Source organism: Macaca fascicularis, chromosome 16, assembly GCF_037993035.2.
Source record: "Macaca fascicularis isolate 582-1 chromosome 16, T2T-MFA8v1.1".
NCBI lineage: Eukaryota > Metazoa > Chordata > Mammalia > Primates > Cercopithecidae > Macaca > Macaca fascicularis.
In genome coordinates this window covers 67629723-67654800 of record NC_088390.1, presented here as the reverse complement: position 1 = coordinate 67654800, position 25078 = coordinate 67629723, and the positions used below count along the sequence as shown (strand labels likewise).

The 25078-nt window shown below is 40.1% G+C and overlaps 1 protein-coding gene across 25 annotated transcripts in view; it reads left to right on the top strand.

The window, feature by feature from the left end:
* The window catches only part of KANSL1 (KAT8 regulatory NSL complex subunit 1), a 196771-nt gene that overhangs the window by 150847 nt on the left and 20846 nt on the right, over positions 1–25078 (top strand). For all 25 annotated transcript variants that reach the window (XM_074019992.1, XM_074019989.1, XM_065531764.2 and 22 more), the window contains 2 exons: positions 10603–10721; positions 11548–11743. In XM_074019992.1, the coding sequence (XP_073876093.1) occupies positions 10603–10721; positions 11548–11743 (315 nt within the window). The remainder of the gene's footprint in view (positions 1–10602; positions 10722–11547; positions 11744–25078) is intronic.

Sequence of the window (25078 nt, the reverse complement as noted above, 5' to 3'; positions counted from 1 at the left end):
GGAACTTAATGGCTGGATTTTTGAATTTGAAAAGTCAGTTTACAAATGTATGAAACTTTAGGCCGAGCGCGGTGGCTCACGCCTGTAATCCCAGCACTTTGGGAGGCCGAGGTGGGTGGATCACCTGAGGGCAGAAGTTTCAGAAGTTTCCCCAGTCTGGCCAACATGGGGAAACCCAGTCTCTACAAAAAATACAAAAATTATCCAGGTGTGGTGGCAGATGCCTGTAATCCCGGCTACTCAGGAGGCTGAAGCAAGAGAATCTCTTGAACTCAGGAGACAGAGATTGCAGTGAGCCGAGATCATGGCCCTGCACTGCAGCCTGGGCAACAGAGTGAGACTCTGTCTCAAAATAAATAAATAAATAAATCATGAAACTTTGAGACTAATAGCCATGAGAATCACAACTTTGTAGTCAAAATCGTGAAAATCAAAAGGTGAAGACAACCTGATTCCTGAGCTGTGATGCTGTTTAAAAATTAGGAAAAAACAAACAGTGCCTAACTAACTCACACTACTTGGTGAAAGTGCTTTTTTTGTTGGCCTACAATTAGGAAAAAAATACATCCTAAAAACATTGTAGGCTGGGCCCAGTGGCTCATGCCTATAATCCCAGCACTCTGGGAGGCCAAGGTGGGCGGATCGCTTGAGCCTCGGAGTTCAAGACCAGCTCAGGCAACATGACAAAACCCCATCTCTACAAAAGATACAAAAATGAGCCTGGTGTGGGGGCATGCACCTGTAGTTCTCATTACTCTGGAAGCTGAGGTGGGAGAATTGCTCTTAAGCCCAGGTAGTGGAGGTTGCACTGAGCTGAGATCACTTGAGCCTGGGCAACAGAGTGAGAACCTGCCTCAAACAAACAAAAACATTGTACTCTGTCTTGGCTAATGCAATACAGCAAGAAAAAAGCAATGAAAGGCATGGAAATTGGAAAAGATAGGGCCAAACTGCTTGTATCTGAAGTTACAATACATAGAAACCCCATGGAATTGCCTAAACCTATGAGAATTATAAATTTAGTCAGGGTCTCCATATACAGGGTCAGTATATAAAAGTCAATTCTGTTTTTATTTATTAGAGCAAACAATTGAAAAATGACCCAGAGAAACAGTTCCATTTGCAGTAGCATCAAGAAACATAAAATACTTAGGGATAAGTCTAACAAAAGACATTAATGACTTTATTGCTGAAACCATAAAACTCTTGAAAAAGATTACATAAGTGAATGGAGATGTATGCTATAGTTGTGCGTTAGAAGAGTCAATGTTAGACACACAGATTCAATGCAAAGCCAGTGAAAAATCCCAGCAAGATTTTTTGGTTTATGTTGTGCTGTTTTTGTTTTTGTTTTTGTTTTTTGAGATGGAATCTCACTCTGTCACCCAGGCTGGAGTGCAGTGGCGCGATCTCAGCTCACTGCAAGCTCCGCCTCCCGGGTTCACGCCATTCTCCTGCCTTAGCCTCCTGAGTAGCTGGGACTACAGGCGCCCACCACCGTGCCTGGCTAGTTTTTTGTATTTTTAGTAGAGACGGGGTTTCACCGTGGTCTCGATTTCCTGACCTTGTGATCCACCTGCCTCGGCCTCCCAAAGTGCTGGGATTACAGGCGTGAGCCACCGTGCCCGGCCTTGTTGTGCTGTTTTTGGTAACAGTTGAACATTGATTTTCAAATGTGTATGGAAACATAAAATACTTTCAATAGCCAAAACAATTTTTTTTTTTTTTTTTGGAGATAAAGTCTCGCCCTGTCACTCAGGCTGGAGTGCTGGGGTGTAATCTGGGCTCACTCACTGCAACCTCCACCTCCCGGGTTCAAGTGATTCTTCTGCCTCAGCCTTCCGAGTAGCTGGGATTACAGGCATGTGCCACCACACCCAGCTAGTTTTTGTATTTTTAGTAGAGATGGGGTTTCACCATGTTGGCCAGGCTGCTCTTGAACTCCTGACCTCAAGTGATCCACCTGCCTCGGCCTTCCAGAGTGCTGGGATTACAGGCGTGAGCCACTGTACCTGGCCAATAGCCAAAACAATTTTTAAAAACAAGAACCAAATTGGAGGAGTCCCACTCTCCTCCCACTACCTGATTTCCAGCCTTCTTACAAAGTTAAAATGTATGATTTGCTTTTAGCAATGTTTGATAGATAATGAAAGTTAGTAAAAACTTGTTGTTATTGTTCCAGACTGCACTTTGTGTCTGAAAAACTCTGTAAGTAGAATCAGGTGTCTTATCTTTTCTTGAGTGCTTCTTGTTGGTCCAGTAAGCATATAGTGGGAGTGCTGGAGGGAATCAGCAAAGGTAGCTTCCTAGGGAATGATGTACTTGTTTCTGAGCCTTATGGACTTGCTGAAGGATGGTGTAGGGAGTGAGTTCCAGCAGGGAGTAATGTGTAATGCAGCATAGACTTGAAAGAGCCTAGCATTATCAGGGAACTGCAAATACTTTTCTGTGATGGAGTGTTGGATGTTTCGGCCAGTTCAGAATGGATTCTATATTTATCTTGAGTACTTTATCCTGTAACTGATAGGAACCTGTAGACTGTACAGATTTACATATGAATGAAGTTTTTTTTTTTAATGCTAGATATATTTTTTCTTCGTTCTTTTAAAATACGATTTTAGGCTGGGCATGGTGACCTAAAATCCCAGCACTTTGGGAGGCAGAGGCGGGCGGATCACCTGAGGCCAGAAGTTTGAGACCAGCCTGGCCAACATGGTGAAACCCCGTCTCTACTAAAAATACAAAAATTAGCCAGGTGTGGTGGTGTGTGCCTGTAATCCCAGCTACTTGGGAGGCTGAGGCACAAGAACCACTTGAACCCAGGAGGCAGAGGTTTGCTGTGAGCCAAGATCGTGCCACTGCACTCCAGCCTGGCCAACAGAGCGAGATTGTGTCAGAAAGAAAGAGAGTGTGTGTGTGTGTGTGTTCAAATAGTAGTACAGAGTCTCTATATAATTTTCACCCAGCTTTCCCTAATGTTAACACATCTTGCCACAATAATCGTTAATTATCAGAACCACAAAATTAACATTGATTAACATTGAAATTAACATTGAATTTATGCAGAGTAATAGACAATTTATTTGAATTTCTGTATTACTAGTTTTCTTATTAATGTCCTTTCTGTTGTCCAGAATCTGTCATTGCTTTTAGTTTTTGTGTCTCTAAGGGTCCTTCAGTATGTGAGAGTTCTGTTTTTGTCTTCCGTTACTTGGATACAAAATTTCTGGTCAGTTATTTTGTATAGCGTTCCACAAATTGGTGTTTTTTGGTGTTTTCTCATTACTAGAGGTTACGCATTGTTTTACAGGAATGCCACAGAAGACACTGTACTCTTCACTACACTACAGAGGGTTCATGATGTTGACTTGTGTTTCTAATAGTGATGATAGGTTTGTTCCCTTGGTTAAGGTGGTGCCTGACAGGTTTCTCCTCTGTAAAATCAGCGTTTTCCCCTTTGTAATAAACGACAATAGATTTATTTATTTAGAGATAGGGTCTTACTCTGTCACCCAGGCTGGAGTGCAATGTCGTGGTCACCACTCCAGCCTTCACCTCCCTGGCTCGGCTGTCCTCCCATCTCTCAGCCTCCCAAGTAACTGGGATCACAGGCATGTGCCACCATGGCAAATTTTTATGTTTTTTGTTGTGACAGGGTTTTGCCATTTTGCCCAGCTGGAATAAATGACTGCCTTATAGGGAGACACTATGTAAATATTCTGTTGCTCATTGTATTTTCACCCATAATTTTATTGTTCACTGATGACTTTTTCCTACAGCAGTTATTGCTGTGTTGTTTACTGAAGGGTGATTGTTCTATTTCCTACCTGTATTAAATGGAATTCTGTTTGGAAGAGGTGTCTTCCCCCCTCATTTATTTACTCATTCATTCACTCAGTTGTTAATATCAGGATGCACCCATGGATATTAATTTTATTTAATAGATTATAACCTATTACTGTTATACAGTCGCTCCAGTTACCTCAATTTTGGGTACTGGGCGCTCTTTCAGATTGGCTCCTGTGTCCTTTTAGCATGTACTGCTTATATTTTGAAATACTTTCTGCTACTAGATGTTCCAGGTTACTCTTGTATTTTGCCTACTCCAGCTCAGGTTCCTTTTATTATAAACTAAAATCTGAGTACTAGTGGTGCTCATTGTTACTTCGTAAGTGTCACTGCTTCTAGGATGACTCAAAAGGCAAAGCAAGGAAATGTGTATCTATGCTCACACATGCATACACACACATCTATATTTCTGTATCTACTTGCCTGTATGTATATATTAAAAACCATAAGTTCATACCAGTTCAACACAGCAGCCTTCCCCCCTTCCTTATTGATGCTCGTTTAATCCTAGTACCCATATAGTCTCACAATTGTCATCTAATACCCCTGTGAAAAACACATTTACTGACTAGAGTACAATATTTTTGTGCAGTATGTTAACTGTTACGCAGTCAAAATACAGTTTTTTGAAGTTACATAGGTTATTTCCTTCCACCAAATTTTTCAGTATGGTTATGTTGTTTTGTAATACAGTTAGGTTCGTTTGTTACTACAATATTCCAATTCTAGCCTTCCCTGGTTCCCCCACCTCCCACTGTTAATTTTTATTTTTGTATGTGAAACATTATTGTGGTTCTAAAAGTTATACATTCTCTCTTTATATCCTTTTCTCATTCAACCTCCTGTAGGTTAGCAATTTCAGTACGTTTTGGATTATCTTTCCTGTATTTTTTTGCACCTATGAGCAGACACATGCATATATTTTTTAAAATCTCCTTCTTGGGTAAATATTTTTTAAAATACTAGATTTGAAGTTAAGGAGGGTTTTGTTTAGCAAAAGCATTGCTTCTATGGCAATTAACAAGTAACACATTATTTGTGTGTTAGTTTCTGTTTGTAAAATGATCCTGCTCCTTTACCCTTTCCTTACTCATCCTACTTTACTGAAGTGATGAGAAAAACAAGTGTACTATTAAGTGAAGAGCTAATGCTTTCTCAGAAGAAAGGCATGCTAAAAATGTAAGCTATTGCTGTTTCTTTTTACACAGTCCAAGCTACATCTTCATTCCATTGGTTTAAGCAGGAATACTCTTCCCTTCTTTGAAGTTTTGCAGTCACTAGGGACAGTGAGTGGTTCATTGGCCTGACAAGGGTTTTGGGGTAGAAGGTAAAGGGATAGATATTGACCGAGAAATATTTGACCCACGGTGTTAGAAAACACTGACAGGTTAGGTCTTTTACAATAAATTGGACTATGGATAAATAAGTTGAACAATAAGAATTTAAGATGCATTTTTGCATTTGCTGTATTTCTTTAAATTCTAGATAGGTATTTTCATGTGTTGGTAAACATGAATCTTAGTTTTAGGAACCATTGGATTTGTAACAGCATTATGCTAATTAAAACTTTTAAAAAATGGTTCAAAATTGTTCTCATGTAATTGTATAGATTTTCTTTTATCCTCAACCTGCAGAAGCAGGGAGGTGAGGCACATAGCCCCACGTATGCAGAAATTAAAGCCTCGGCAATAACTTGGTGAAAATGGAATTTTCAGAACTTTCCACTCCTTGTTTAGTACAATTTTATGGCCATGGTGCTAGCTAATGGAAATGGCTAGTATACTATTTATAGGCCAGCAGTATTTTGGTGAATTTAAGCAAAACTATGCTCAGTATCATTGAAATGGGGGCTGGGTGGGCTTGAGACATGAAATCAGTCATACAAAGTCAAAAACTATTTTAAACCAGGAATAAAAGTTAAATTCCTGTCACCCAGTTAGCATTTTCTTCCCATTTTAATGTTTGTCGGGAAGGGAATAACTAACCAAAACTGAACTGTTGACTTTTCTAGCCAAATGAATGTGATGCATTTTAAAAAATGACATTGCAAGCAGGTGTGACATGGCATTAATTGAATAAAGTAAAAATACATACATACTTGCAGGTAGAGTTTAATTTCATTGTGTGTTTTTAAGTGTGTGACTCTCTGTTTTTACCCTTTAACCCTCTCTCTACTTTTTGGTAAAACAAATCTAGTAGACACTGGTTCTTAAACCCTAGAAAAAACCACCCCCATAAAAACTATTTAGTCTTAGCTTTTCATTCAAGGCCTCTTTGTCACACGTACTTGATCTGGCCCAGAAAGTGGAGTAATGAATCAGATGCCTGCTTTGTGTGAATAACAAATTTGAATCTCATTGCTGTGTTAGTAATTTTATGCTGTACACCTGGCCGTTTCAATCAGGGGTAAAACAATTCAGCAACCCTCCTTGCTACCTGTAACTGTAAGATTACGCCAAAAGATAATCCCCTAGGGCCCTGCTTTGGAGAGGAGGGGATTACAGAGGCACTCTGTCTACCACTTTAGCTTTTCTACTCTTTTCTTTCTGGCTGTGGGATGCGTAAACCCTGAGTTCATCTGAACATCAAATAAAATTCAAATGGAAGTTTCAATGATAATCCCTATTTTCTAGGTAGTAGAGTCTTAAGTTCTTTCATCCTTTTTGCAGTTGCCTATTGGATAGCAGATATCTGAGTCATGCTTTAGTTTTCTAAAAACACTAATGATGTAAACCACTGCAGTAGTAATAATGAAGCTGAAATTATTATGCGGATTTAATATTTCTGAAGTGTTTGTTAATGTGTCTCTACCCTCTGTGTTTGCAGCCTTTTAGACTGCAGGATAGGAAGTGTTCATTTTGTCTCAAGGGAGAGCGCCGGCATTTAAGGAGCTAGGTGAAATTGTGTGTGTTTATGTGTTTATGTTTTTCTTTTTCCAAATGGAACACTATGATTGGGATTAATATTTTAATCTCTTTGCATTGATGATGGGTTGCAGGACGTGTCCAAATGCCTGCTTTTGGATATTAGCTTGATTACAGAATTTCCCAAGATCTTAAGTAGATCCTTCCTGAATATCCAGTGCTTCCTTTTGTGTGGCTGGGAATGCAGGCCAGCCACAGTCCCTTTCTGATGTTTATGCTGTTGATCTCTGTATACTTCATGTTCTTGACAACATTTTCATGTTAATAGTGTGCTGCCTGTTGACTTCAATTTTGATTTGGGAGCTGAATTATTCCAGGAAGATTCAGGTTTTTATAAGAAAATCAATAACATTCATATTAAAGCTGAATAGTATTTAAATATATACACCTGCAGGCATGAGAAACAAGACAGGCTGTTATAGCAGTAGTAGTTAGCTATATGGATGGTGACATTACTGGTGATTTTAGTTTACATATTCTTCAGACTTTCTATAAGAAAGATAAATGTTTTGAATTGAGATTTTGTTAGAGAGCAGAAACATTTTATCTTGACAAGTGTCCTTGCAGTTAAATCTCATAATCCCTACGAGAAAACTTAATCAAATGGAGAGTCAGTCAACCCATTTCTTAAACGTAGTGCCTTCTAGAACATGTGGGTATATAAATCAAATCACTGCCATAATTTAATGCTGAAAGCTATATTTTAAGTGAATATAAAATTAACAGAAGTAAGGATTGGTATTTCAGCAAAAAACTCTTGAGTTTTTTTTTTTTTTTAAACAACATTTTTCTATTGAAAGGAAACTTTTTCATCTAAACCAGAACTTCTGAAATCTAGAAAACCTATAACATGCCTGAAGTGATACATCTGTTAGTTAATGCCAACCTGAATTTTAAATTCTTTTGATTTTTCTTGTTCTTTGTCATACCATATTTGTTTAGTCTTTTTGAGGTTTCCCCTGTGCAGTAAAATCCTTACTAGCATTCAGGGGGGTATTTGGTTTTATGGGGGTTTCTTTTTAATATAAAAATATTACCTAAAATGTAAAGAAAATTTCAGAATAGTTTTACAAGTGTAACACTCTTTGTCTTGTTATCTATGTATGTATATTTTTAGTCACTACAACTGTATTAAACTATTATTTTTGTCTCTTGAAATCTCTTCTTGCATAAGAGAAGAAATATCCTTTATGGTTCTTTTTAATATTTTGATTTGGTGTACCACAACTGATAACTATAGTTAAAATGCTTGTAACTATTGAGTGTATTTAGATTATTGATAAATATCATTGCAGTGACCACCTTTGTGAATAAGATTTTTGGGGGTGTGTTTGTTGAGTTACTCCTTTAGGGTAGATTTTTAAAAATTGGTTAGAATATTTTGTCAGAAGATAAGAATATCCTTATAGGTCTTGCTACTTAATACCGTGTTGCTTTCCAAGGGAAATCTGTGTAGAGCTTAAGGCAATGTGTCTATGCCAGATTTACTATAATTTTGATAGTATTGACAGTTGTTCAAGATGTTTGTGATATCTTAGTAGATGTACAGGATATCCAACAAAAAAGACAGCCTTTTCTCAGTGTTCTCTCATTGTAGCATACTTCTGTGACTTAATCTGTGTATATAGTTTCATCTGTATTTTAGGATAATTTGTATTAAAACTTTACCTCCCCAATCTGCTTTTTTGTGTGTGTTTTGTTTTGTTTTGGAGACAGAGTCTCTCTCTGTCTCCCAGTCTGCAGTGCAGTGGCGTGATTTTGACTCACTGCAACCTCCACCTCCTGGGTTCAAGTGATTCTCATGCCTCAGCCTCCCGGAGGAGCCAGGATTATAGACATGTGCCACCATGCCCAGCTAATTTTGTATTTTGAGTAGAGACAGGATTTTACGATGTTGGCCAGGTTGGTCTCAAACTCTTGACCTCAGGTGATCTGTCTGCTTCAGCCTCCCAAAGTGCTGGGATTACAGGCATGAGCCACCACACCCAGCCTCAATCTGTTCTTTTTTGATGCTTGTCTAGGACTACTTTCAGGTTCAGTCCTTTGGTGTTTTCTCCTTGGGGGTATAAAGACCAAAAAAAAAAAAAAAAATCAGCAGTATTGAAAAATAGAATTTCAGCCTCAAAATATTTACCTTGAAAGCATTTATAGGAAGCATTTATAGGAATATTTACCTTGAAAGCTTTTATAGGAAAGAGAACTTCAGCATGCCCCAGAGTCAGTTCAAGTGTAAGGAGACAGGTTAGGTGTGGTGGACACCTGTAATCCCAGCATTTTGGGAGGCCAAGGAGGGCGGATCACTTGAGGTGAGAAGTTCAAGACCAGCCTGGCCAACATGGCAAAACCCCGTGTCTACTAAAAATACAAAAATTACATGGGCATGGTAGTGTGTGCCTGTAATCCCAGCTACTCAGGGAGGCCAAAGCAGGAGAATCGCTTGAACCAGGGAGGCGGAGGCTACGGTGAGCTGATATCATGCCACTGCACTGCAGCTTGGGTGGGAGAGCAAGACTTCATCTCAAAAAAATAAAGTAAGGAGTCAAAGACCCACAGCCTTTCTGGGATATTTCAACACTTGCTAGAACTGAGGGATAGCTGCATCTGTTGCTTTATTGCATATACCTCAGAGGTGCCATATGACTGGCATTCAAACTATTCCTATCCCTTTGGAGCCTAGTAAATATATAATTTGTTTTGAATACTGCAAATCAAACTTTTTATATTCTTTCTCATCTGTTGTTTCATTTTATATTCTAAACATATATTTGAATACTCTGAAGACAATAGTATCTGATACCATCAGATAATTAAATTCATTGAGATTTTATTAACTTTGTTTTCTGTCAGGGAAAAATGTGTGTGTGTGTGTTTATTTGTTTGTTTATTCATTCATTCATTGAGACAGGGTCTCACTCTGTCACCCAGGCTGGAGTACAGTGGCATGATCATGGCTCACAGCAGCCTCTGCCTCCTGGCTCAGGTGATCCTCTTCCCACCTCAGGCTCCTGAGTAGCTGGGACTATATGCATGCACCACCATGCCCGGCTAATTTTTTATTTTTTTGTAGAGTTGGGGTTTTGTCATGTTGCCCAGACTGGTCTTAAACTCCTGGACTCAAGAGATCCTCCTACCTTGGCCTCTCAAAATGCCAGGATTACAGTCATGAACCACCATCCCCGGTCTGTGTGTGTATTTTTAAACAAAACATGGTTTTTAGAAAACAAGCTTCTAGTATACTTTGTTAGAGTTAAGCAGATACTGACTACATTTAAATTTCCTCTTAGTCATCTTGATACTGATATTAGTATATCCTTCTTGATCATTAGTTGAAGGCTTATGTTACTATGTAATTGTTTTGCTAAGCTTCCGTTCCATAGAATTGTTGAGGTCATTTTCCTGTCAATAGGTACTTACTTTTAGTCTGTACATTTGGATTCTTCATCCCTTTTTCTCCCAAAGCAAAGCTAATGTCATATTCTCCTTCTCTCTCTCTCTCTCTCTCTCCCTCTCTCTCTCTCTCGTCTTTCTCTGTCTCTGTCTCTCTCTCGTCTCTCTCTGTCTCTCACTGTGTTGCCCAGGCTGGTCTCAAAACTCCTGGTCTCAAGCAATCCTCCTGCCTTGGCCTCCCAAAGTGCTGCAATTATAGTTGTGAGCCACCATACCTGGCCACTGATTCTCTTATTTTCTTTTTCCTCAGTCATTCAAGTTTTGGTTTTCAAATTGGTCATCAGAAGTTTTAGGTGCTTTGTGCAAATGAAGTGGTGGTGCTTTTCAAGCAGGGGTGCTGTTGGGTTCATGTTAATTTTTTTTTTTCCTTTTTCTTACTCAGATTGAGTCTTTTTCTCAGCCATTGGAAAACCATGGTCCCCCTATTATTGGTCATGTTTCAGAGTCACTGTCTACCAAATCATGTGGAGCACTCAGACCTGTCAATGGAGTTATTAACACGTAAGTTTTAGCTCTTCTACTTCCTACTCTTAGACTTGTAAAGGTGTTTTGGAGCTCTTAGTTTTCTTTAGCTAGCCAGGACTGACCCTGGTTTAAAGAAGCGGAAGCCTTATCACTTAGTAACATTTTTAATCTTCACTGTATAATGAAGCAATGTGTTTTAATTAATTGTGTATTTTCCTTTTACCTACTAAAATGGAATGGGCATGGAGTAAAATAAAAGACACTACAGTTATTGTGAATTATTATTGTTTTAATCTTACAGGAATTCCTCGGAAGTGTTTATATTAACCTCCTCTGCTCTAGGACAGATTAGATCTCCAAAGGCTATATTTGTAAATCTATATTTATTAAGATTCAAGGGAGAAAAAAAAATATTCAGGGAGATCCTATACAAGTGAATGATGTGTACAACACCCCTAAAATTCAAGATTCATAGAACTGATCCTAAGGAAGCCCATTAACATTTGCAGAATTCATCATTTTCTAACCAGTTGTAGTTCTCTAGACTTTATTTACTCATGTGTTTGTTGTAGAGGAGAACTCAATCACTAGAACTTGAGTTTATTTACTGACTTTTTTTGCCTTTCATACATGATGTAGTTAATGTGCACCAAGAGCCTTACACATAAGCGCACACAGGTAGATTAGCAGACATCAGGAGGAGACCTGCTTCTGCTCTAGAATGCTTCTTTGTGTCTGAACATTAGCAAATAGAGGTTGAACCAGTATAAGAGGCTTTGTTTGTGTTTTCTTGTTGTTGCTGTTGTTTATTTATTTTGTTTATTTGTGTGTTCTGAGAATACTCTTCCTTCCCCTTGTATAGTCTTCAGCCTGTCTTGGCAGACCACATTCCAGGTGACAGCTCTGATGCTGAGGAACAATTACATAAAAAGCAACGACTGAATCTAGTCTCTTCATCATCTGATGGCACCTGTGTGGCAGCCCGGACACGTCCTGTACTGAGCTGTAAGAAACGGAGGCTTGTTCGACCCAACAGCATTGTTCCTCTTTCCAAGAAGGTCGGTACAGATGAGAGAGTTGGTCATTGTCAAGCAGTGAGCCAGATGCTCAGATAGAGAGTTAGTCTCTTGCCAACTTTGGTGTTTTCTAAACTTGACTAACCACCAAGGTCTTCTGGGGAGCTTTATAAAATGCTGGGTTTCTGGGCCCTGTTTGCTCTGGAGTTGGGTGTTGGAATCTTGTTTTCAGAAAACACAAAGCTCCTAGGTGACTCTGCAGCTAGTTTTGAAAACCACTGTCTTGAGCTTTTTAATAGAAGTGGGAGAGATTGAAAGTTTAAGAACTGCCATTAACACTTTGAAGGAGAATAGTGTGCCCTCTCACCTTCATTGTTGCCACTGAAAATGGCAGTATAGAATCCTTTGCCCTAAAAAAGAATCTTGGCCATGCGCAGCGGCTCATGCCTGTGATCCCAGCACTTTGGGAGGATCACTTGAGCCTAGGAATTGAATACCAGCCTGGGCAATATAGTGAGACCTTCATCTCTACAAAATATTTAAAAATTAAGCATGGTGGTGCACATCTGTAGTCCCAGCTACTCAGGAGGCTGAGGCAGAAGGATTGCTTGAACCCATAAGGTTGAGGCTGCTTTGAACTGTATTTGTGCCACTGTACTTAAGCTTGGGTGACAGAGTGAGACCCTGCTTCAGAAAAAAAAAGGAATCTTCACTAAAGTTTTTAAATTGATGTTACTAAAAAAAAGTTTGTCTTCACAAAGGAAATGGAGATTAATTCACAACTGCAGGGAATTTTAGATTGCTGACTCTTCAAATAGCAGTTGACTTTATTCCACAACTAATGAAATAATAATACTCAGTAAAATGGTACTGTGCAGGAATTAAGAGCATTATCTTTGAAGATGATAAACTTGGGTTTGAATCATGGTACTACCACTTAGTAGTTTGGTAATTTGGTGCATGTTAACCACCCCGATTTCCACTCCTCTCCAAAGCCTCAGAGATCTCATAAGGTTGTTTGAGGATTAAGTGAAATGTATGTAATATGCTTATTGGAATGTCTGGTTGGTAAGTTCCTAGTACAAAGTGGTTGTTACTGTTACCATTTTTGTTGTTCATTCATTCTTTCAACAAATATTTATTGGCTTCCTGCAACGAGCTAAATCTGTCTAGTCACTGGGTATACAACACTAAACAAAACAGGCAAAACTGCTTACCCTGTGAAATGTTCTCGTTGTTAAGAGAAAGAAAATAATACATTAACTCTGCAATGTGTCCTATAGCATTAAATCTTGGAGAGAGGCTAGGCACAGTGGCTCCTACCTGTAATCCTGGCACTTTGGAAGGCCGAGGAAGAAGGATCACTTGAGTTCAGGAGTTTGAGACCAGTCTGGGCAACATAATGAGACCCCATGTCTAAAAAAACAAAAAGCCAGCTGTGGTAGCGAGTGCCTGTAGTCCACCTGCTCAGGAGGCTGAGGCGGGAGGATCATTTGAGCCCACCAGGTTGACACTGCTGAGCCATGGTCGCGCCACTGCACTCCAGCCTGGATGATAAAGTGAGACTCCATCTGAAAAAAAAAAAATCCTGGAGAGAGAAATGCAGTAGAGGGGGATAGAGAGTGCTGGAGAGCTCAGATAGAGAAGAAGTATACAGGTTAGTCCTTTGAGGTATTCCAGAGCTTAGGTATTCCTCCTCATTCCTGTGAAAGATGAAGAAAGGATTGGGAAGGGAGTGACCAATAAAGTAGAAGAAAAACCAAGAGAGTGTGGCATGAAGAGAGTGTGGTATGTGAAAGGCAAGTGGAGAAAGTGTTTCGGAGAAGGAGGAGGAGGGATTGGATTGTGTGTGACAGTTGCTACAGACAGGACCAGTAAGATGAAGACTGAGAATTGAGACCATTGAATTTAGTGGGGCGGGGTTGTTGCAGACATTGGTGAGCAGTTTTGGTAGAGGGAGAAGGGTGAATGAAAGCTTGGTTGGAGTGGATTCAGGAGAGAAAGCCACAGAAGGAATTGAGGGAACGATTGTAGATAACACTTTCAAAGAACGTTGCTGTAAAAGAGAACAGAGAATGGGAATTTTTCTTAAGGGAGCCACTAGCAATGTATTTGCTAATGACAAGGGAGATGAGAGAATTGCTGAACAATTAGTATTTGCGTGGTGAATTTTCAGTACTTCCTTTGTTTGGTTCTCGTATGCAGTTGTACTGTGTAAGTTTGCCATGTTCTCCTTAAAGGAAAGAATTGTTAGAATTGACTGTCAGGCGATACCATTTCTTCCTGTCTATTCCTTGGACTCTACTTGAAATATCAAAATGGCAGAAATAGAAAAGAGTAAAGGATTTGGCAGGGTTTTCATGTTGGCATTTCAGTCTCAGTTTTTTTTTTTTTTTAACTAATAGTCGTATATGTCTAAATGATTTTCAGAGGAATTGATAACAGGAATGTCAGAAAACATATTACTGTCAAGTGTAGGAAAGTAGCTTTTTGTCAATTCCTTGATGAATTTAACACAGAATGCTTTTACATTAAAAAAAAAGCAAAAAACAAAAAACAAAACACTACATGAAAATAAAGCACCCTTCCTCTGTTTTGGCAGTTTACCAGCCACTGTGGCATGACATCTAGGAGTCGTATAAAAATTTTCTGAAGTATGTGGTGCCCTCCTGGATTTCGTTTTTTAATATGTGAAGTAGCAAACCTTCTTTTGATCGATGCCTAAGAACAAATGTAGCTTTGAATGTCCTTATAAAAGGTAGCTTAGGCAAGGGATAGGCATAAAACTAAATATCCTTTTGTTCCAATGCCAGTTTCTAAAACAGAATCATCCTGACACAAAATTAAGCTGCATGAAAAATAAGACAGAGAAATTAGTTTACTTTGGGAAATAGACCATGTACTAGATCTAGCAGAAAGCTGGAGTTCTGCCAGAGTTGGAGACACACACCATTCCTTCTGACTAGGTTGCTTTCTGTGTCTCACATGGCTCCTTGCTCACTACATGACCTCAGTGGTATTTGCTGATGAGCAACCATCTTGCCTTCTGTCACCTTGAATTGCTCGGTTTTCCAGGCAGATTTATTCAAGAGCATTTTTGAGTGCCCACCGTATTGTTCAGGGCAGCCAGGTTGCGTTAGTAAGCAAAACAAAGCCCTTACCTTCATGGAGCTTACTTTCTAATGACAGAGCAAAGAAGTTAACATGTAAATTATGTTCTAATACTGTTACATGACAGTTCACATTTATTGTGAGTACAGAACACACAAAACAAGTGATTAATATTTTTTCCTTACCTACATCTTAAATGATCTCTACTGCATTCCAGAACCAAATATAAAACACACTTGAGGGAACTCATTCAGTTTTTTTTGTTTCTTCTTTGAGGTGGAGAAACACCTCTGTTGCTTAGGCCGGAGTGCAATGGTGCGATCTCGGCTCACTGCAACCTCCTTCTCCCGGATTCAAGCGATTCTCCTGCCTCATTCTCCCTAGTAGCTGGGGTTACAGGCATACACCACCATGCCCAGCTATATTTTGCATTTTTAGTAGAGACGAGGTTTCACCATGTTGGCCAGGCTGGTCTTGAACTCCTGACCTCAAGTGATCCACCTGCCTCGGCCTCCCAAAGTGCTGGGATTATAGGCATGAGCCACTGCACCCGGCCCAGTTACTGTGTTTTGTGTGTGTGGGTTTTGGTGGAGTCTCCCTGTTGCTCAGGCTAGAGTGCAGTGGCGCGATCTTGGCTCACTGCAACCTCCACCTCCCAGGTTCAAGCAATTCTCCTGCCTCAGCCTCCTGAGTAGCTGAGATTACAGACAGGCATGCACCACCACACTTGGCTAATTGTTGTATTTTTAGTAGCGACAGGGTTTCACCACGTTGGCCAGGCTGGTCTCAAACTCCTGACCTCAGGGGATTTCGCCCGCCTCGGCCTCCCAAAGTGCTGGGATTACAGGCGTGAGCCACTGCACCCAGCCCAATTACTATGTTTTTAAAGGGCTGTCAGCTTAGTTGAATTATGGCTGGAATATATCTTAAAATTGAGATTCACATTTACTGCAGTAACTCTTTTGCCCTTAAAAAGGTTGGCCAGGCGCGGTGGCTCATGCCTGTAATCCCAGCACTTTGGGAGGCTAAGGTGGGCGGATCACGAGGTCAGAAGATTGAGACCACCCTGGCCAACATGATGAAACCCCATCTCTACTAAAAATACAAAAATTAGCTGGGCATAGTGGCACGTGCCTGTAATCTCAGCTACTCGAGAGGCTGAGGCTTGAACGAAGAAGTTGGAGGTTGCAGTGAGCTGAGATCTTGCCACAGCATTCCAGCCTGGTGACAGAGCAAGACTCCCTCTTTTTTTTAAAAACAAAAAAGGAGGGGGGGCTGCTATGTTGTATCACTTGTACTTCTTAAAATCAATGACTAAAACAAAGAGTTCAGTAAGTTAAACTTGTTGGGAATAAACAGAAATGAGATCTATCAGTAAATAATAGGAAGCCTTGAATTCCCAAACTGTTGATTTGGGTTTCAGTCTATAAGTTTTAATGTTTTGAACGGAGAAGTGTCATAAGCTATTTTGGGGGAGGTGAATCTGTAACTTTTTTTTTTTTTAAGTCAGAGTCTTGCTGTGTCACTCAGCCTGGAGTGCGATGGCACGATCTCAGCTCACCGCAGCCTCCGCCTCCTGGGTTCAAGGAATTTTCCTGCCTCAGCCTCCTGAGTAGCTGGGATTACAGGCATCCACCACCACGCCTGGCTAATACTTGTATTTTTAGTAGAGACAAGGTTTCACCATGTTGGCCAGGCTGGTCTCTTTGGCCAGACTGGTCTCGAACTCCTGACTTCAGCTGATCTGCCCACCCTGGCCTCCCGAAGTGCTGGGATTACAGGCATGAGCTACCACGCCCGGCCAATCAGTAACTATTATGTTTGGGATGGATTGGCACAAGAGACTGGAGGTGGAAAGACAGACTAACAGTAGTAATGCTGGAGGATATAATAGTGTAAGGCCTCTACAACTCTGAAGGTGGAATATTTTAAATGTAATCTAAGGAATAATCACTAGGGTGTGGCAAGTGAATATCAGAGTAAAGCTCATCGAGAACATGGAGTACTTCCTAAATCATAATTTTATTATAAAATGATGGAATTACTAGTTGTAATTACTGAATCGCCTATATTGCTATTTACTGGGGGTCTAGTATGGTAGACGTTAGTAATTAAGTGAATGAAGAAGCACTCCAGTAGAAAGTTCTTATAATATATGCCATTATGTTCTTTTCCTGGCCCAGTGCCTAAGTGAAGTAGGTGTTTATAACTTAACCTAAGCGTACTAAGATTTCAGATCAATAAAGTTATTAAAATAGGTACCAGCCAATTTTAAAATAGGGTTGCTTTTTATTTGTTAAGTGAAATTATGTTTATAATTAAACCATAAGACAAATAGTATTGTTTTTAAAAAAGGAAAGGAATGTAGTTTTATTAATAATTTACTGTATTCTCATTCTCAATATACTGTGGACCATTAGACACCTGTGTATAGTCTGGCAGTGGAAACCATCAGTGTTTGGAAATGAATGGTTGAAAAGGCTGGGTTTTTTTGTACTAATAACCAGTAGAATAAATAATGGCTACATGTATTACTAACATACCCTTGAAATTTTTTTATTGCCCTCAATAGCATTTCTTTTCAATTTTTTAAAAAGTAGCATTTCCTAACAAATTGGCAATGTTATGGCATCATTTTAGAATTTTGTAGTCCATGTTATCTTAGGGGGATTGCTGTGAGCTAAATTTTAAAGCTGGCTTCCGTAGAATTCCGAGTAATCCTCCTCTTCTTCCCATTGTATCACACTTGAAGATTGGCATTTTTGTACAGGGCATTCTCTTATGGCTATGACCAGGTTTTCTGTAGACATCAGGGTAGATAAAGGTATTAATATATAATTCTAGGCTTCCTAATTTTGATTCCACCTATTTAAATCCAGTTTCATGACACCATGGTTGAGGACTAATGAACTAGAGTTAGTATGAGTCAGTATTCAAAGTTAATAATTTGATAAGTTCTTCCTTGACAGAGTGCGATAGACCTTGGAGGCCCAACTTTTTAATACTAGTTAGACATTTGGAAGGGAGCAAACATGCCATGTAGAAAATTGTAGTACCTTAGGACATAAAGCTACTAAAAGAATACTCAAATCACTCTGTGCTTAGAATAGTTACCTCTTAACAGTTATGAGGATGTTTTATATATACGTTATAAGACACATACAAAATAAATTTTGAAAGACTGAGATGAAATAGAAGCTTACATGTTTTGTTTCTTCACTCTGATGGATCTTCAAGAGCCAGTTGTGGGATACGCTTGATTTTGATAGAGTTGCCAGACCTATGAAAATCTTTCCAAATGTTAACAGTGGATGAGTTAAATAACAAATATCAAATGCAAAGCAAAATCAAATGATTATAACTTGTCCTTGAGCCAAAAGGATTTTTTTAGTGTTTTGGACAAATATGCTATGATTAACAGAAAATGGTGAATATTTTACTTTGGTATTAATTCCTTCATAAGTATTAAATTGAGTATTTCTTGGGAGTCCCTTCAAAGAGAATTGATAGCATTACAGTATTAATTAAGGGAACACAGGAATTTTTTCATGTATCAAAGTCTTTTATCTATTTTATTATTTTATTGAGATGGAGGTCTCACTGTTGCACAGGCTGATTTTTTGTTTTTTGTTGTTGTTTGTTTTTTGTTCCCTCCCCCGTCCCCCTCCCCCCCCCCCCCCCCCCCGCCCCACTAAGATGGAGTCTTGCTCTGTCACCAGGCTGGAGTGCAGTGGCGCAATCTCTTCATCTCAAAAAAAAAAAAAAAAAAAAAAATTAACCAGCTGTGTTGGCAGCTACACAGGTGGTGAGGCAGGAGAATGGTTTGAATCTGGGAGGTGGAGGTTGCACTGAGCCAAGATCAAGTTACTGCATCCAGTCTGGGTGACAGAACTAGACTCTGTCTCAAAACAATAACTTTTTTTTTTTTCCTGTTTCTCTCTTAGTTCCAGCTGAGAACAAGTGTTGATCAGTTTCCTTCTCTCTCTCTCTCTCTCTCTCTCTCTCTTCTCTCTCTCTCTCTCTCTCTCCTCTCTCTCTCTCTCTCTCTCTCTCTCTGTTTTTGAGTCGGAGCCTCGCCTTGCTTTGTCGCCCAGGCTGCAGTGCGGTGGCATGACCTCGGCTCACGGCGACGTCTGCTTCCCGGGCTCTCATGATTCTCCTTCCTGCCTCAGCTTCCCAAGTAGCTGGGACTACAGGCACATGCTTCCATGCCCAGCTAATTATTGTAGTTTTGGTAGAGACGGGGTTTCACCATGTTGGCCAGGCTGGTTTCGAACTCCTGACCTTAGGTGATCTGCCCGCCTTGGCCTCCCAAAGTGCTGGGATTACAGGCATCAGCCACCAAGCCCAGCCTCCTTTCCTCCTCTTAGCATTTCCTGAAATCTAATTCTAGTCTCCTCAACAACAAGACTGCCAGAAGCTCTCTGTCCTTTTCAGAGACTTTCCACTTAGCTTCATAGCCTCCTACCATTCACAGCTTCAGCGTTTTCTTTGGGAGAGTGGGTACTTGTCATGCTTAGTTCCCTGTCCTCTCTTTTTATTGATAATTTGACATTTCAAGTCTCTAGTGTTATCCATTCAGCCCTGTAAGACCACCAAAAGCTCTGCTCGTTTTTTTTTCTTTTTTCTTTTTTTTTCAAGATGGAGTCTCACTCTATTGCCCAGGCTGGAGTGCAGTGGCACAATCCTTGGCTTACTGAAACCTCCGTCTCCCAGGTTCAAGTGATTCTTCTGCCTCAGCAAGTAGCTGAGATTACAGACACTGCCACCATGCCCAGCTAATTTTTGTATTTTTAGTAGAGACGGGTTTTCACTATGTTGGCCAGCTTCTTTTCCTCTCTGGAATCTTGGCTCTCAATATTGTCATTATGTCAGCATTTTTCTTACATTTTGAGAGAGAGAGAGAGTGTGTGTGTGTGTGTGTGTGTGTGTGTTTTAAATCTGGCTTTTCCAGTTAGAGTGTTGGTTTGATATAAGCTATCCATACTATGTGATTTATTTGTTGAGAAAACTTTATTTATCCCTTAGTTTCCCACAGCCTACTTTCTTTTAAAAATTGTATACCTATAGTATTATTTTCTTGCCTCTTGGCATATCTAACAATGTTTTATTTATGTTTTAAGCCAAAAATCCAATTAATAATTTTCCCTGCTTGTAGCATGTGGGTTGTGCTATCTTCCTTTAAAGAGGCTTTGTTTTGCTGGCAAGTAAATTCCTTGTCATTTGTTAGGTCAGTGAGGAGTTGGCTGACTTAGTAGTTTGACTGCACAACTAAAGCAGGATCTTCTCTCTTGAATTCTCTATGCAACTTTGACTGGTCACAGTTTAAAAGCCTCCCAGACTTGTGTTAGCTGTGGAAACCATTTCAGTTCACAGCTGCCTAGTTGCTCTTGCCTGGGCTGATAGTTTCACCCTATATGTGCACCTTTTAATATTTAGCAAACACTCGGGGATCTAATGAAGGTTTCTGGGGCTCTTTCTGTAAAGCTTCCTCCTCTCAAGAATTCTGCCTTGCAATTTTCAGTTTCCTTAGTCTCTGAATTCTGATCTAGGGAGAATTTGCTTCCTTAATTCAGTGAAGCTATTGTGCTCTGCTTCAGATCCTTCTCCCTGCCCTGCAGTCTAGAATGTACTTCCAGGCAGAAAACCAGGGCAGTCTTAGAGACCACCCCATTTGTTTCTCAGTCGTATACTGCCTGTTGTCCAGTTTTCTAGTTTATGACTGAAAGGTAAATCTGATCACTATTACTCTGCTAAAAGCAGAAGTCCTGTGGTGTCACTGTTTTCTTCTCCAAATTTTGTTACGAAATTACTCAGATACGAAGTTGAATGAATTTTACAGTGAACACCTGTGTAGCTACTCCCTAGGTTCTGCCACTAACATTTTAGCATACAATCATCCTTCCATTTATTAATCCATCTTATTTTTAGTGCATTTGAAAAACACTGGTGTTTTTCTGTCCCTTGTGTTTCTTGAAAACTAGTAGAGACTTGAATAAATCCGGTCTTGAGTTTTGTGAGAAAACACAAGGTGGCCTTATTATGCTTGTATCAGAAGACACGTAATGACTAAACTGTTTGTGTTATCAACCACTGGTGATAATTGCCTGGACCCATTGTTACATTGGAAGTTGAAGAATGGTGATATTCTACTTGTATCATTTCTGTTTTTCTTTTATTAGCTAGAATATGTTTATAAGGGTAAACTTGTCCTTTTCAACTATTTGTTTACCCTGAGGTACAGTTTTTATAGAAGAAAGCATGATTTGTTGTTGTTGTTATTTATTTACCAATTTTCAAAATAACATTAGTTTTCTACCATCCTCTAAAGACAGTCACTGAAGTTTTTCATGAAGGGGCTGTGAGTCATTGATTGAAACATATTTGAGGTATTTCAAACCATTGTAGTCTTTTCTTTATGATGCTAATGTTACCTGATCTTTGGCTAGTGGAAGCTCTCTTCAGGCTTGTTCTTGAGTCCTTTTCCTTTGACTGCAGTAGTCTTTGTTCTCACTATTAATTTCTGTTTTGTTTTTTGTTTTCCTTTTTTACTGAGTCTTATGTTTACTGTGACTCCCCACTAATATTTAATGAGAGCCTGTGCTTTGAATTTTTCTAGAAGGGATGACCGTAATTTGAACCTCATGGTTCTCAATGATTTTGTCCTCACAGGAGACATTTGGCAATGTCTGTAGTAATTATTGATTTTCACAAATTGGGGGAGTAGGGAGGCACATGCACCATGAGGACAGAGATGCTGCTTGATATCTGCAGTGCACAGGACAGTCCCCCACAACAAAGAAGTGCCAGCTGTTGAGAAATCATGCAGTACACTAATTTAGTTACAAAGTCATTTGATCTTTCCTACAATCCCATGAAATTGGTATTGTCAGTCCTTTTTAACAAGTGAGAAAATTTAAGGATGTCATGTGACTTATCAATGATCATATTATACAGTGTTAAGCTAGAATTTTGAAATCAAGATCTCTGATGGTAAATGTTCTATCAGGTTCTCCCCTTAAATATAAATAGCCATACTTATGGTTTTATAAAAGTGATTAAGTGTCGAGAGCCAGATACTGTTGTGAGTTATTTGTGTTTAAAATAACTCTATCAGGTACTCTCCTGTTAGTAAAGATGAAGACACAGTAACTTGTCTAAGGCCACACAGCTAGTAAGTGGCAGAGTCAGGGTTCAAACCCAGGCAGTCTGGCTCCATAGCTCATACTGTTAACCACTGTGTATTGCTTCACAATTTTTTTTTTTTTTAGATTCAAGTATAATATTTGTTTTTATATTTAAATCTATTTGGGGCCAGGCGCGGTGGCTCACGTCTGTAATCCCAGCACTTTGGGAGGCCGAGGCAGGTGGATTACGAGGTCAGGAGATCGAGACCATCCTGGCTAACGCAGTGAAACCGCTTCTCTACTAAAAATACAAAAAAATTAGCCGGGTGTTGTGGCGGGCGCCTGTAGTCCCAGCTACTCGAGAAGCTGAGGCAGGAGAATGGCGTGAACCCGAGAGGCAGAGCTTGCAGTGAGCTGAAATCCGCGCCACTGCACTCCAGCCTGGGCGACAGAGCGAGACTCCGTCTCAAAAAAAAAACCAAAACAAAACAAAAGTTACTTTGAAGACTGACATTTAAAGAAAAAGACATGATGTGAGAGAATGACCATGGAATTAGTGGTTGAAGAGCCAAGTGCAGAGGCTTATGATGTGGAAGGTTGCCTGCTATCTTGGAGAAATATAGCAAGGAAATCAGAGTAACTGATGGTGTCAGCTAGGAGAGTAACAAAAAATGAAGTGAAGTCAGAGAGAGGATAGAGGCGACAAATGCTGTAGGACCTTGTGGAAACCATGCAAGAAGTTTGGTTTCTATTCGTCATGAGATGAGAAGTCATTTGGAAGATTATGAGGTTCGTATGATATGATTGAGATTTTAAAACAAGGTTTACACTGATTACTGTGTTGATTGATTTGGAAGAGCCAGTAGGCGGAGGATCAGTTAGGAGGGTTGAAGAAACCATTTGAGAAAAGATAGTGACTTGGACTAGATTGAGTGTAGTTAAGGTGGTATGAAGTGGTTGGATTCTGCCAATAGGATTTCATGACTGGGGCTGGTCACGGTGGCTCACGCCCATAATCCCAACACTTTGGGAAGCTAACGTGGGTGGATTATCTGAGTTCAGGAGTTCGAGACCAGCCTGGCCAACATGGTGAAACCCTGTCTCTACTAAAAATACAAAAAATTAGCTGGGCGTGGTGGTGCACGCCTGTAATCCCAGCTGCTCGGCAGGCTAAGGCAGAAGAATCTCTTGAACCCAGGAGGCGGAGGTTGCAGTGAGCCGAGATCACGCCATTGCACTCCAGCCTGGGCGACAAGCAAAACTCCATCTCAAAAAAAAAAAAAAAAAAGAATTTCGTGATTGGATATGAGGTGTGATAAAAAGAAAGGAGTTTAGCATGAGTCTGAGAGTCTGAGGATTTAGGACTTAGGAGAGCAGGACTCAGTTTTGAACGTGTTAACTCTGAGATGCCTGTTGAGTCTAGGCTAGGCACAGTGGCCCAGGCCTGAAATCCCAGCATTTTGGGAGGCCAAATTAGGAGTATTGCTTGAAGCCAAAAGTTTGAGATTCAGCCTGTACAGTACAGTGAGAGTCTTCTGTCTCTACAAAGAGTTAGCACAATTTAAAAAAAAAAAACAGAAGTCTGAGATGTTGAGTGAGCAGTTAAATGTGCAAGTCTGAAATGATGTTGCTTGATTTCTTAATATTGAATGATTTTGATATTCAGAAATAAATCCCTAGTGCTCATGATATGTTTATATTTGTTGTTAATTTTGTGTTTGTCTGTTTGTTTCTTTTTGAGATGGAGTCTCACTCTGTCCCCCAGGCTAGAGTACAGTGACGCGATCTCGGTTCACTGCAACCGCCGCCTCCCGGGTTCAAGCGATTCTCCTGCCTCAGCCGCCTGAGTAGCTGGGACTACAGGTGCCCTTCACCATGCCCGGCTAATTTTTGTATTTTTAGTCTTAGAGACAGGGTTTCACCATATTGGCCAGGCTGGTCTCAAACTCCTGACCTTGTGATTCGCCCGCCTCAGCCTCCCAAAGTGCTGGAATTACAGGCATGAGCCACCACACCCAGCCTTGTTTTTTTTCTTTTAAGAGAGTGATTCACTCTGTCTCCCAGGCTGGAGTGCAGTGGACATGATCACTGTAGCTCTTCACTCCTGGGCTCAAGTGAGCCACCTCAGCCTCCCAAATAGCTAGGGCTGCACGTGCACACCACCTGTTGTGATACTTTTTAAAATTTGTTTTCTTACTTTAATACACAATATTGTGTGTGTTCTTACTGTTTTTAACTTAAATGAATTCATGCAGATGATTTGGCATCTTGTTTCAGTGAAAGAATGTGTGTGTGTGTACACTTAAGTTTGTCTACAGGATAGATTCTTAGTGTGGATTTGTGCAACATGGGTATGAATTCAAGTTTTCTTTCAAAAATTTTCTAAAGTGTATACTTTAATAAGTATTAAATATATTTTTGGCCGGGTGCGGTGGCTCATGCCTGTAATCCCAGCACTTTGGAAGGCCGAGGTGGGCAGATCACGAGGTCAGGAGATCGAGACCATTCTGGCTAACAATGGTGAAACCCTGTCTCTACTGAAAAAACAAAAAACAGAAAAAGTAGCTGGGCGTGGTGGTGGGTGCCTGTAGTCCCAGCTGCTTGGGAGGCTGAGGCAGGAGAATGGTGTGAACCTGGAAGGCGGACCCGTGCCACTGCACTCCAGCTTGGGTGACAAAGTGAGACTCCGTCTCAAAAATAAATAATAAGTATTAAATATATTTTTATATACTCCTCGGGTTCTATTAATACTTTACAGTTTTTAATTAAAAAATGAGATTACTGTTTAAGTTGCATGTGTACATATACCCTTTTGTCAAGTTACAAGTAGGATTCTACCCTTTATTCTATTTTTTTAATTTTTAAATTTTTTTGGAGTTGGAGTTTTGCTCTTGTCGCCCAGGCTGGAGTGTGGTGGTGCAGTCTCGACTCACTGCAACCTCTGCCTCCCAGGTTCAAGCGATTCTCTTGCCTCAGCCTTTCAAGTAGCTGGGATTACAGGTGCCCACTACCACGCCCAGTTTTTTGTGTTTTTAGTAGAGACGGGGTTTCACCATGTTGGCCAGGCTGGTCTTGAACTCCTGACCTCAGGTTATCCACCCACCTTGGCCTCCCAAAGTGCTGAGATTACAGGCATGAG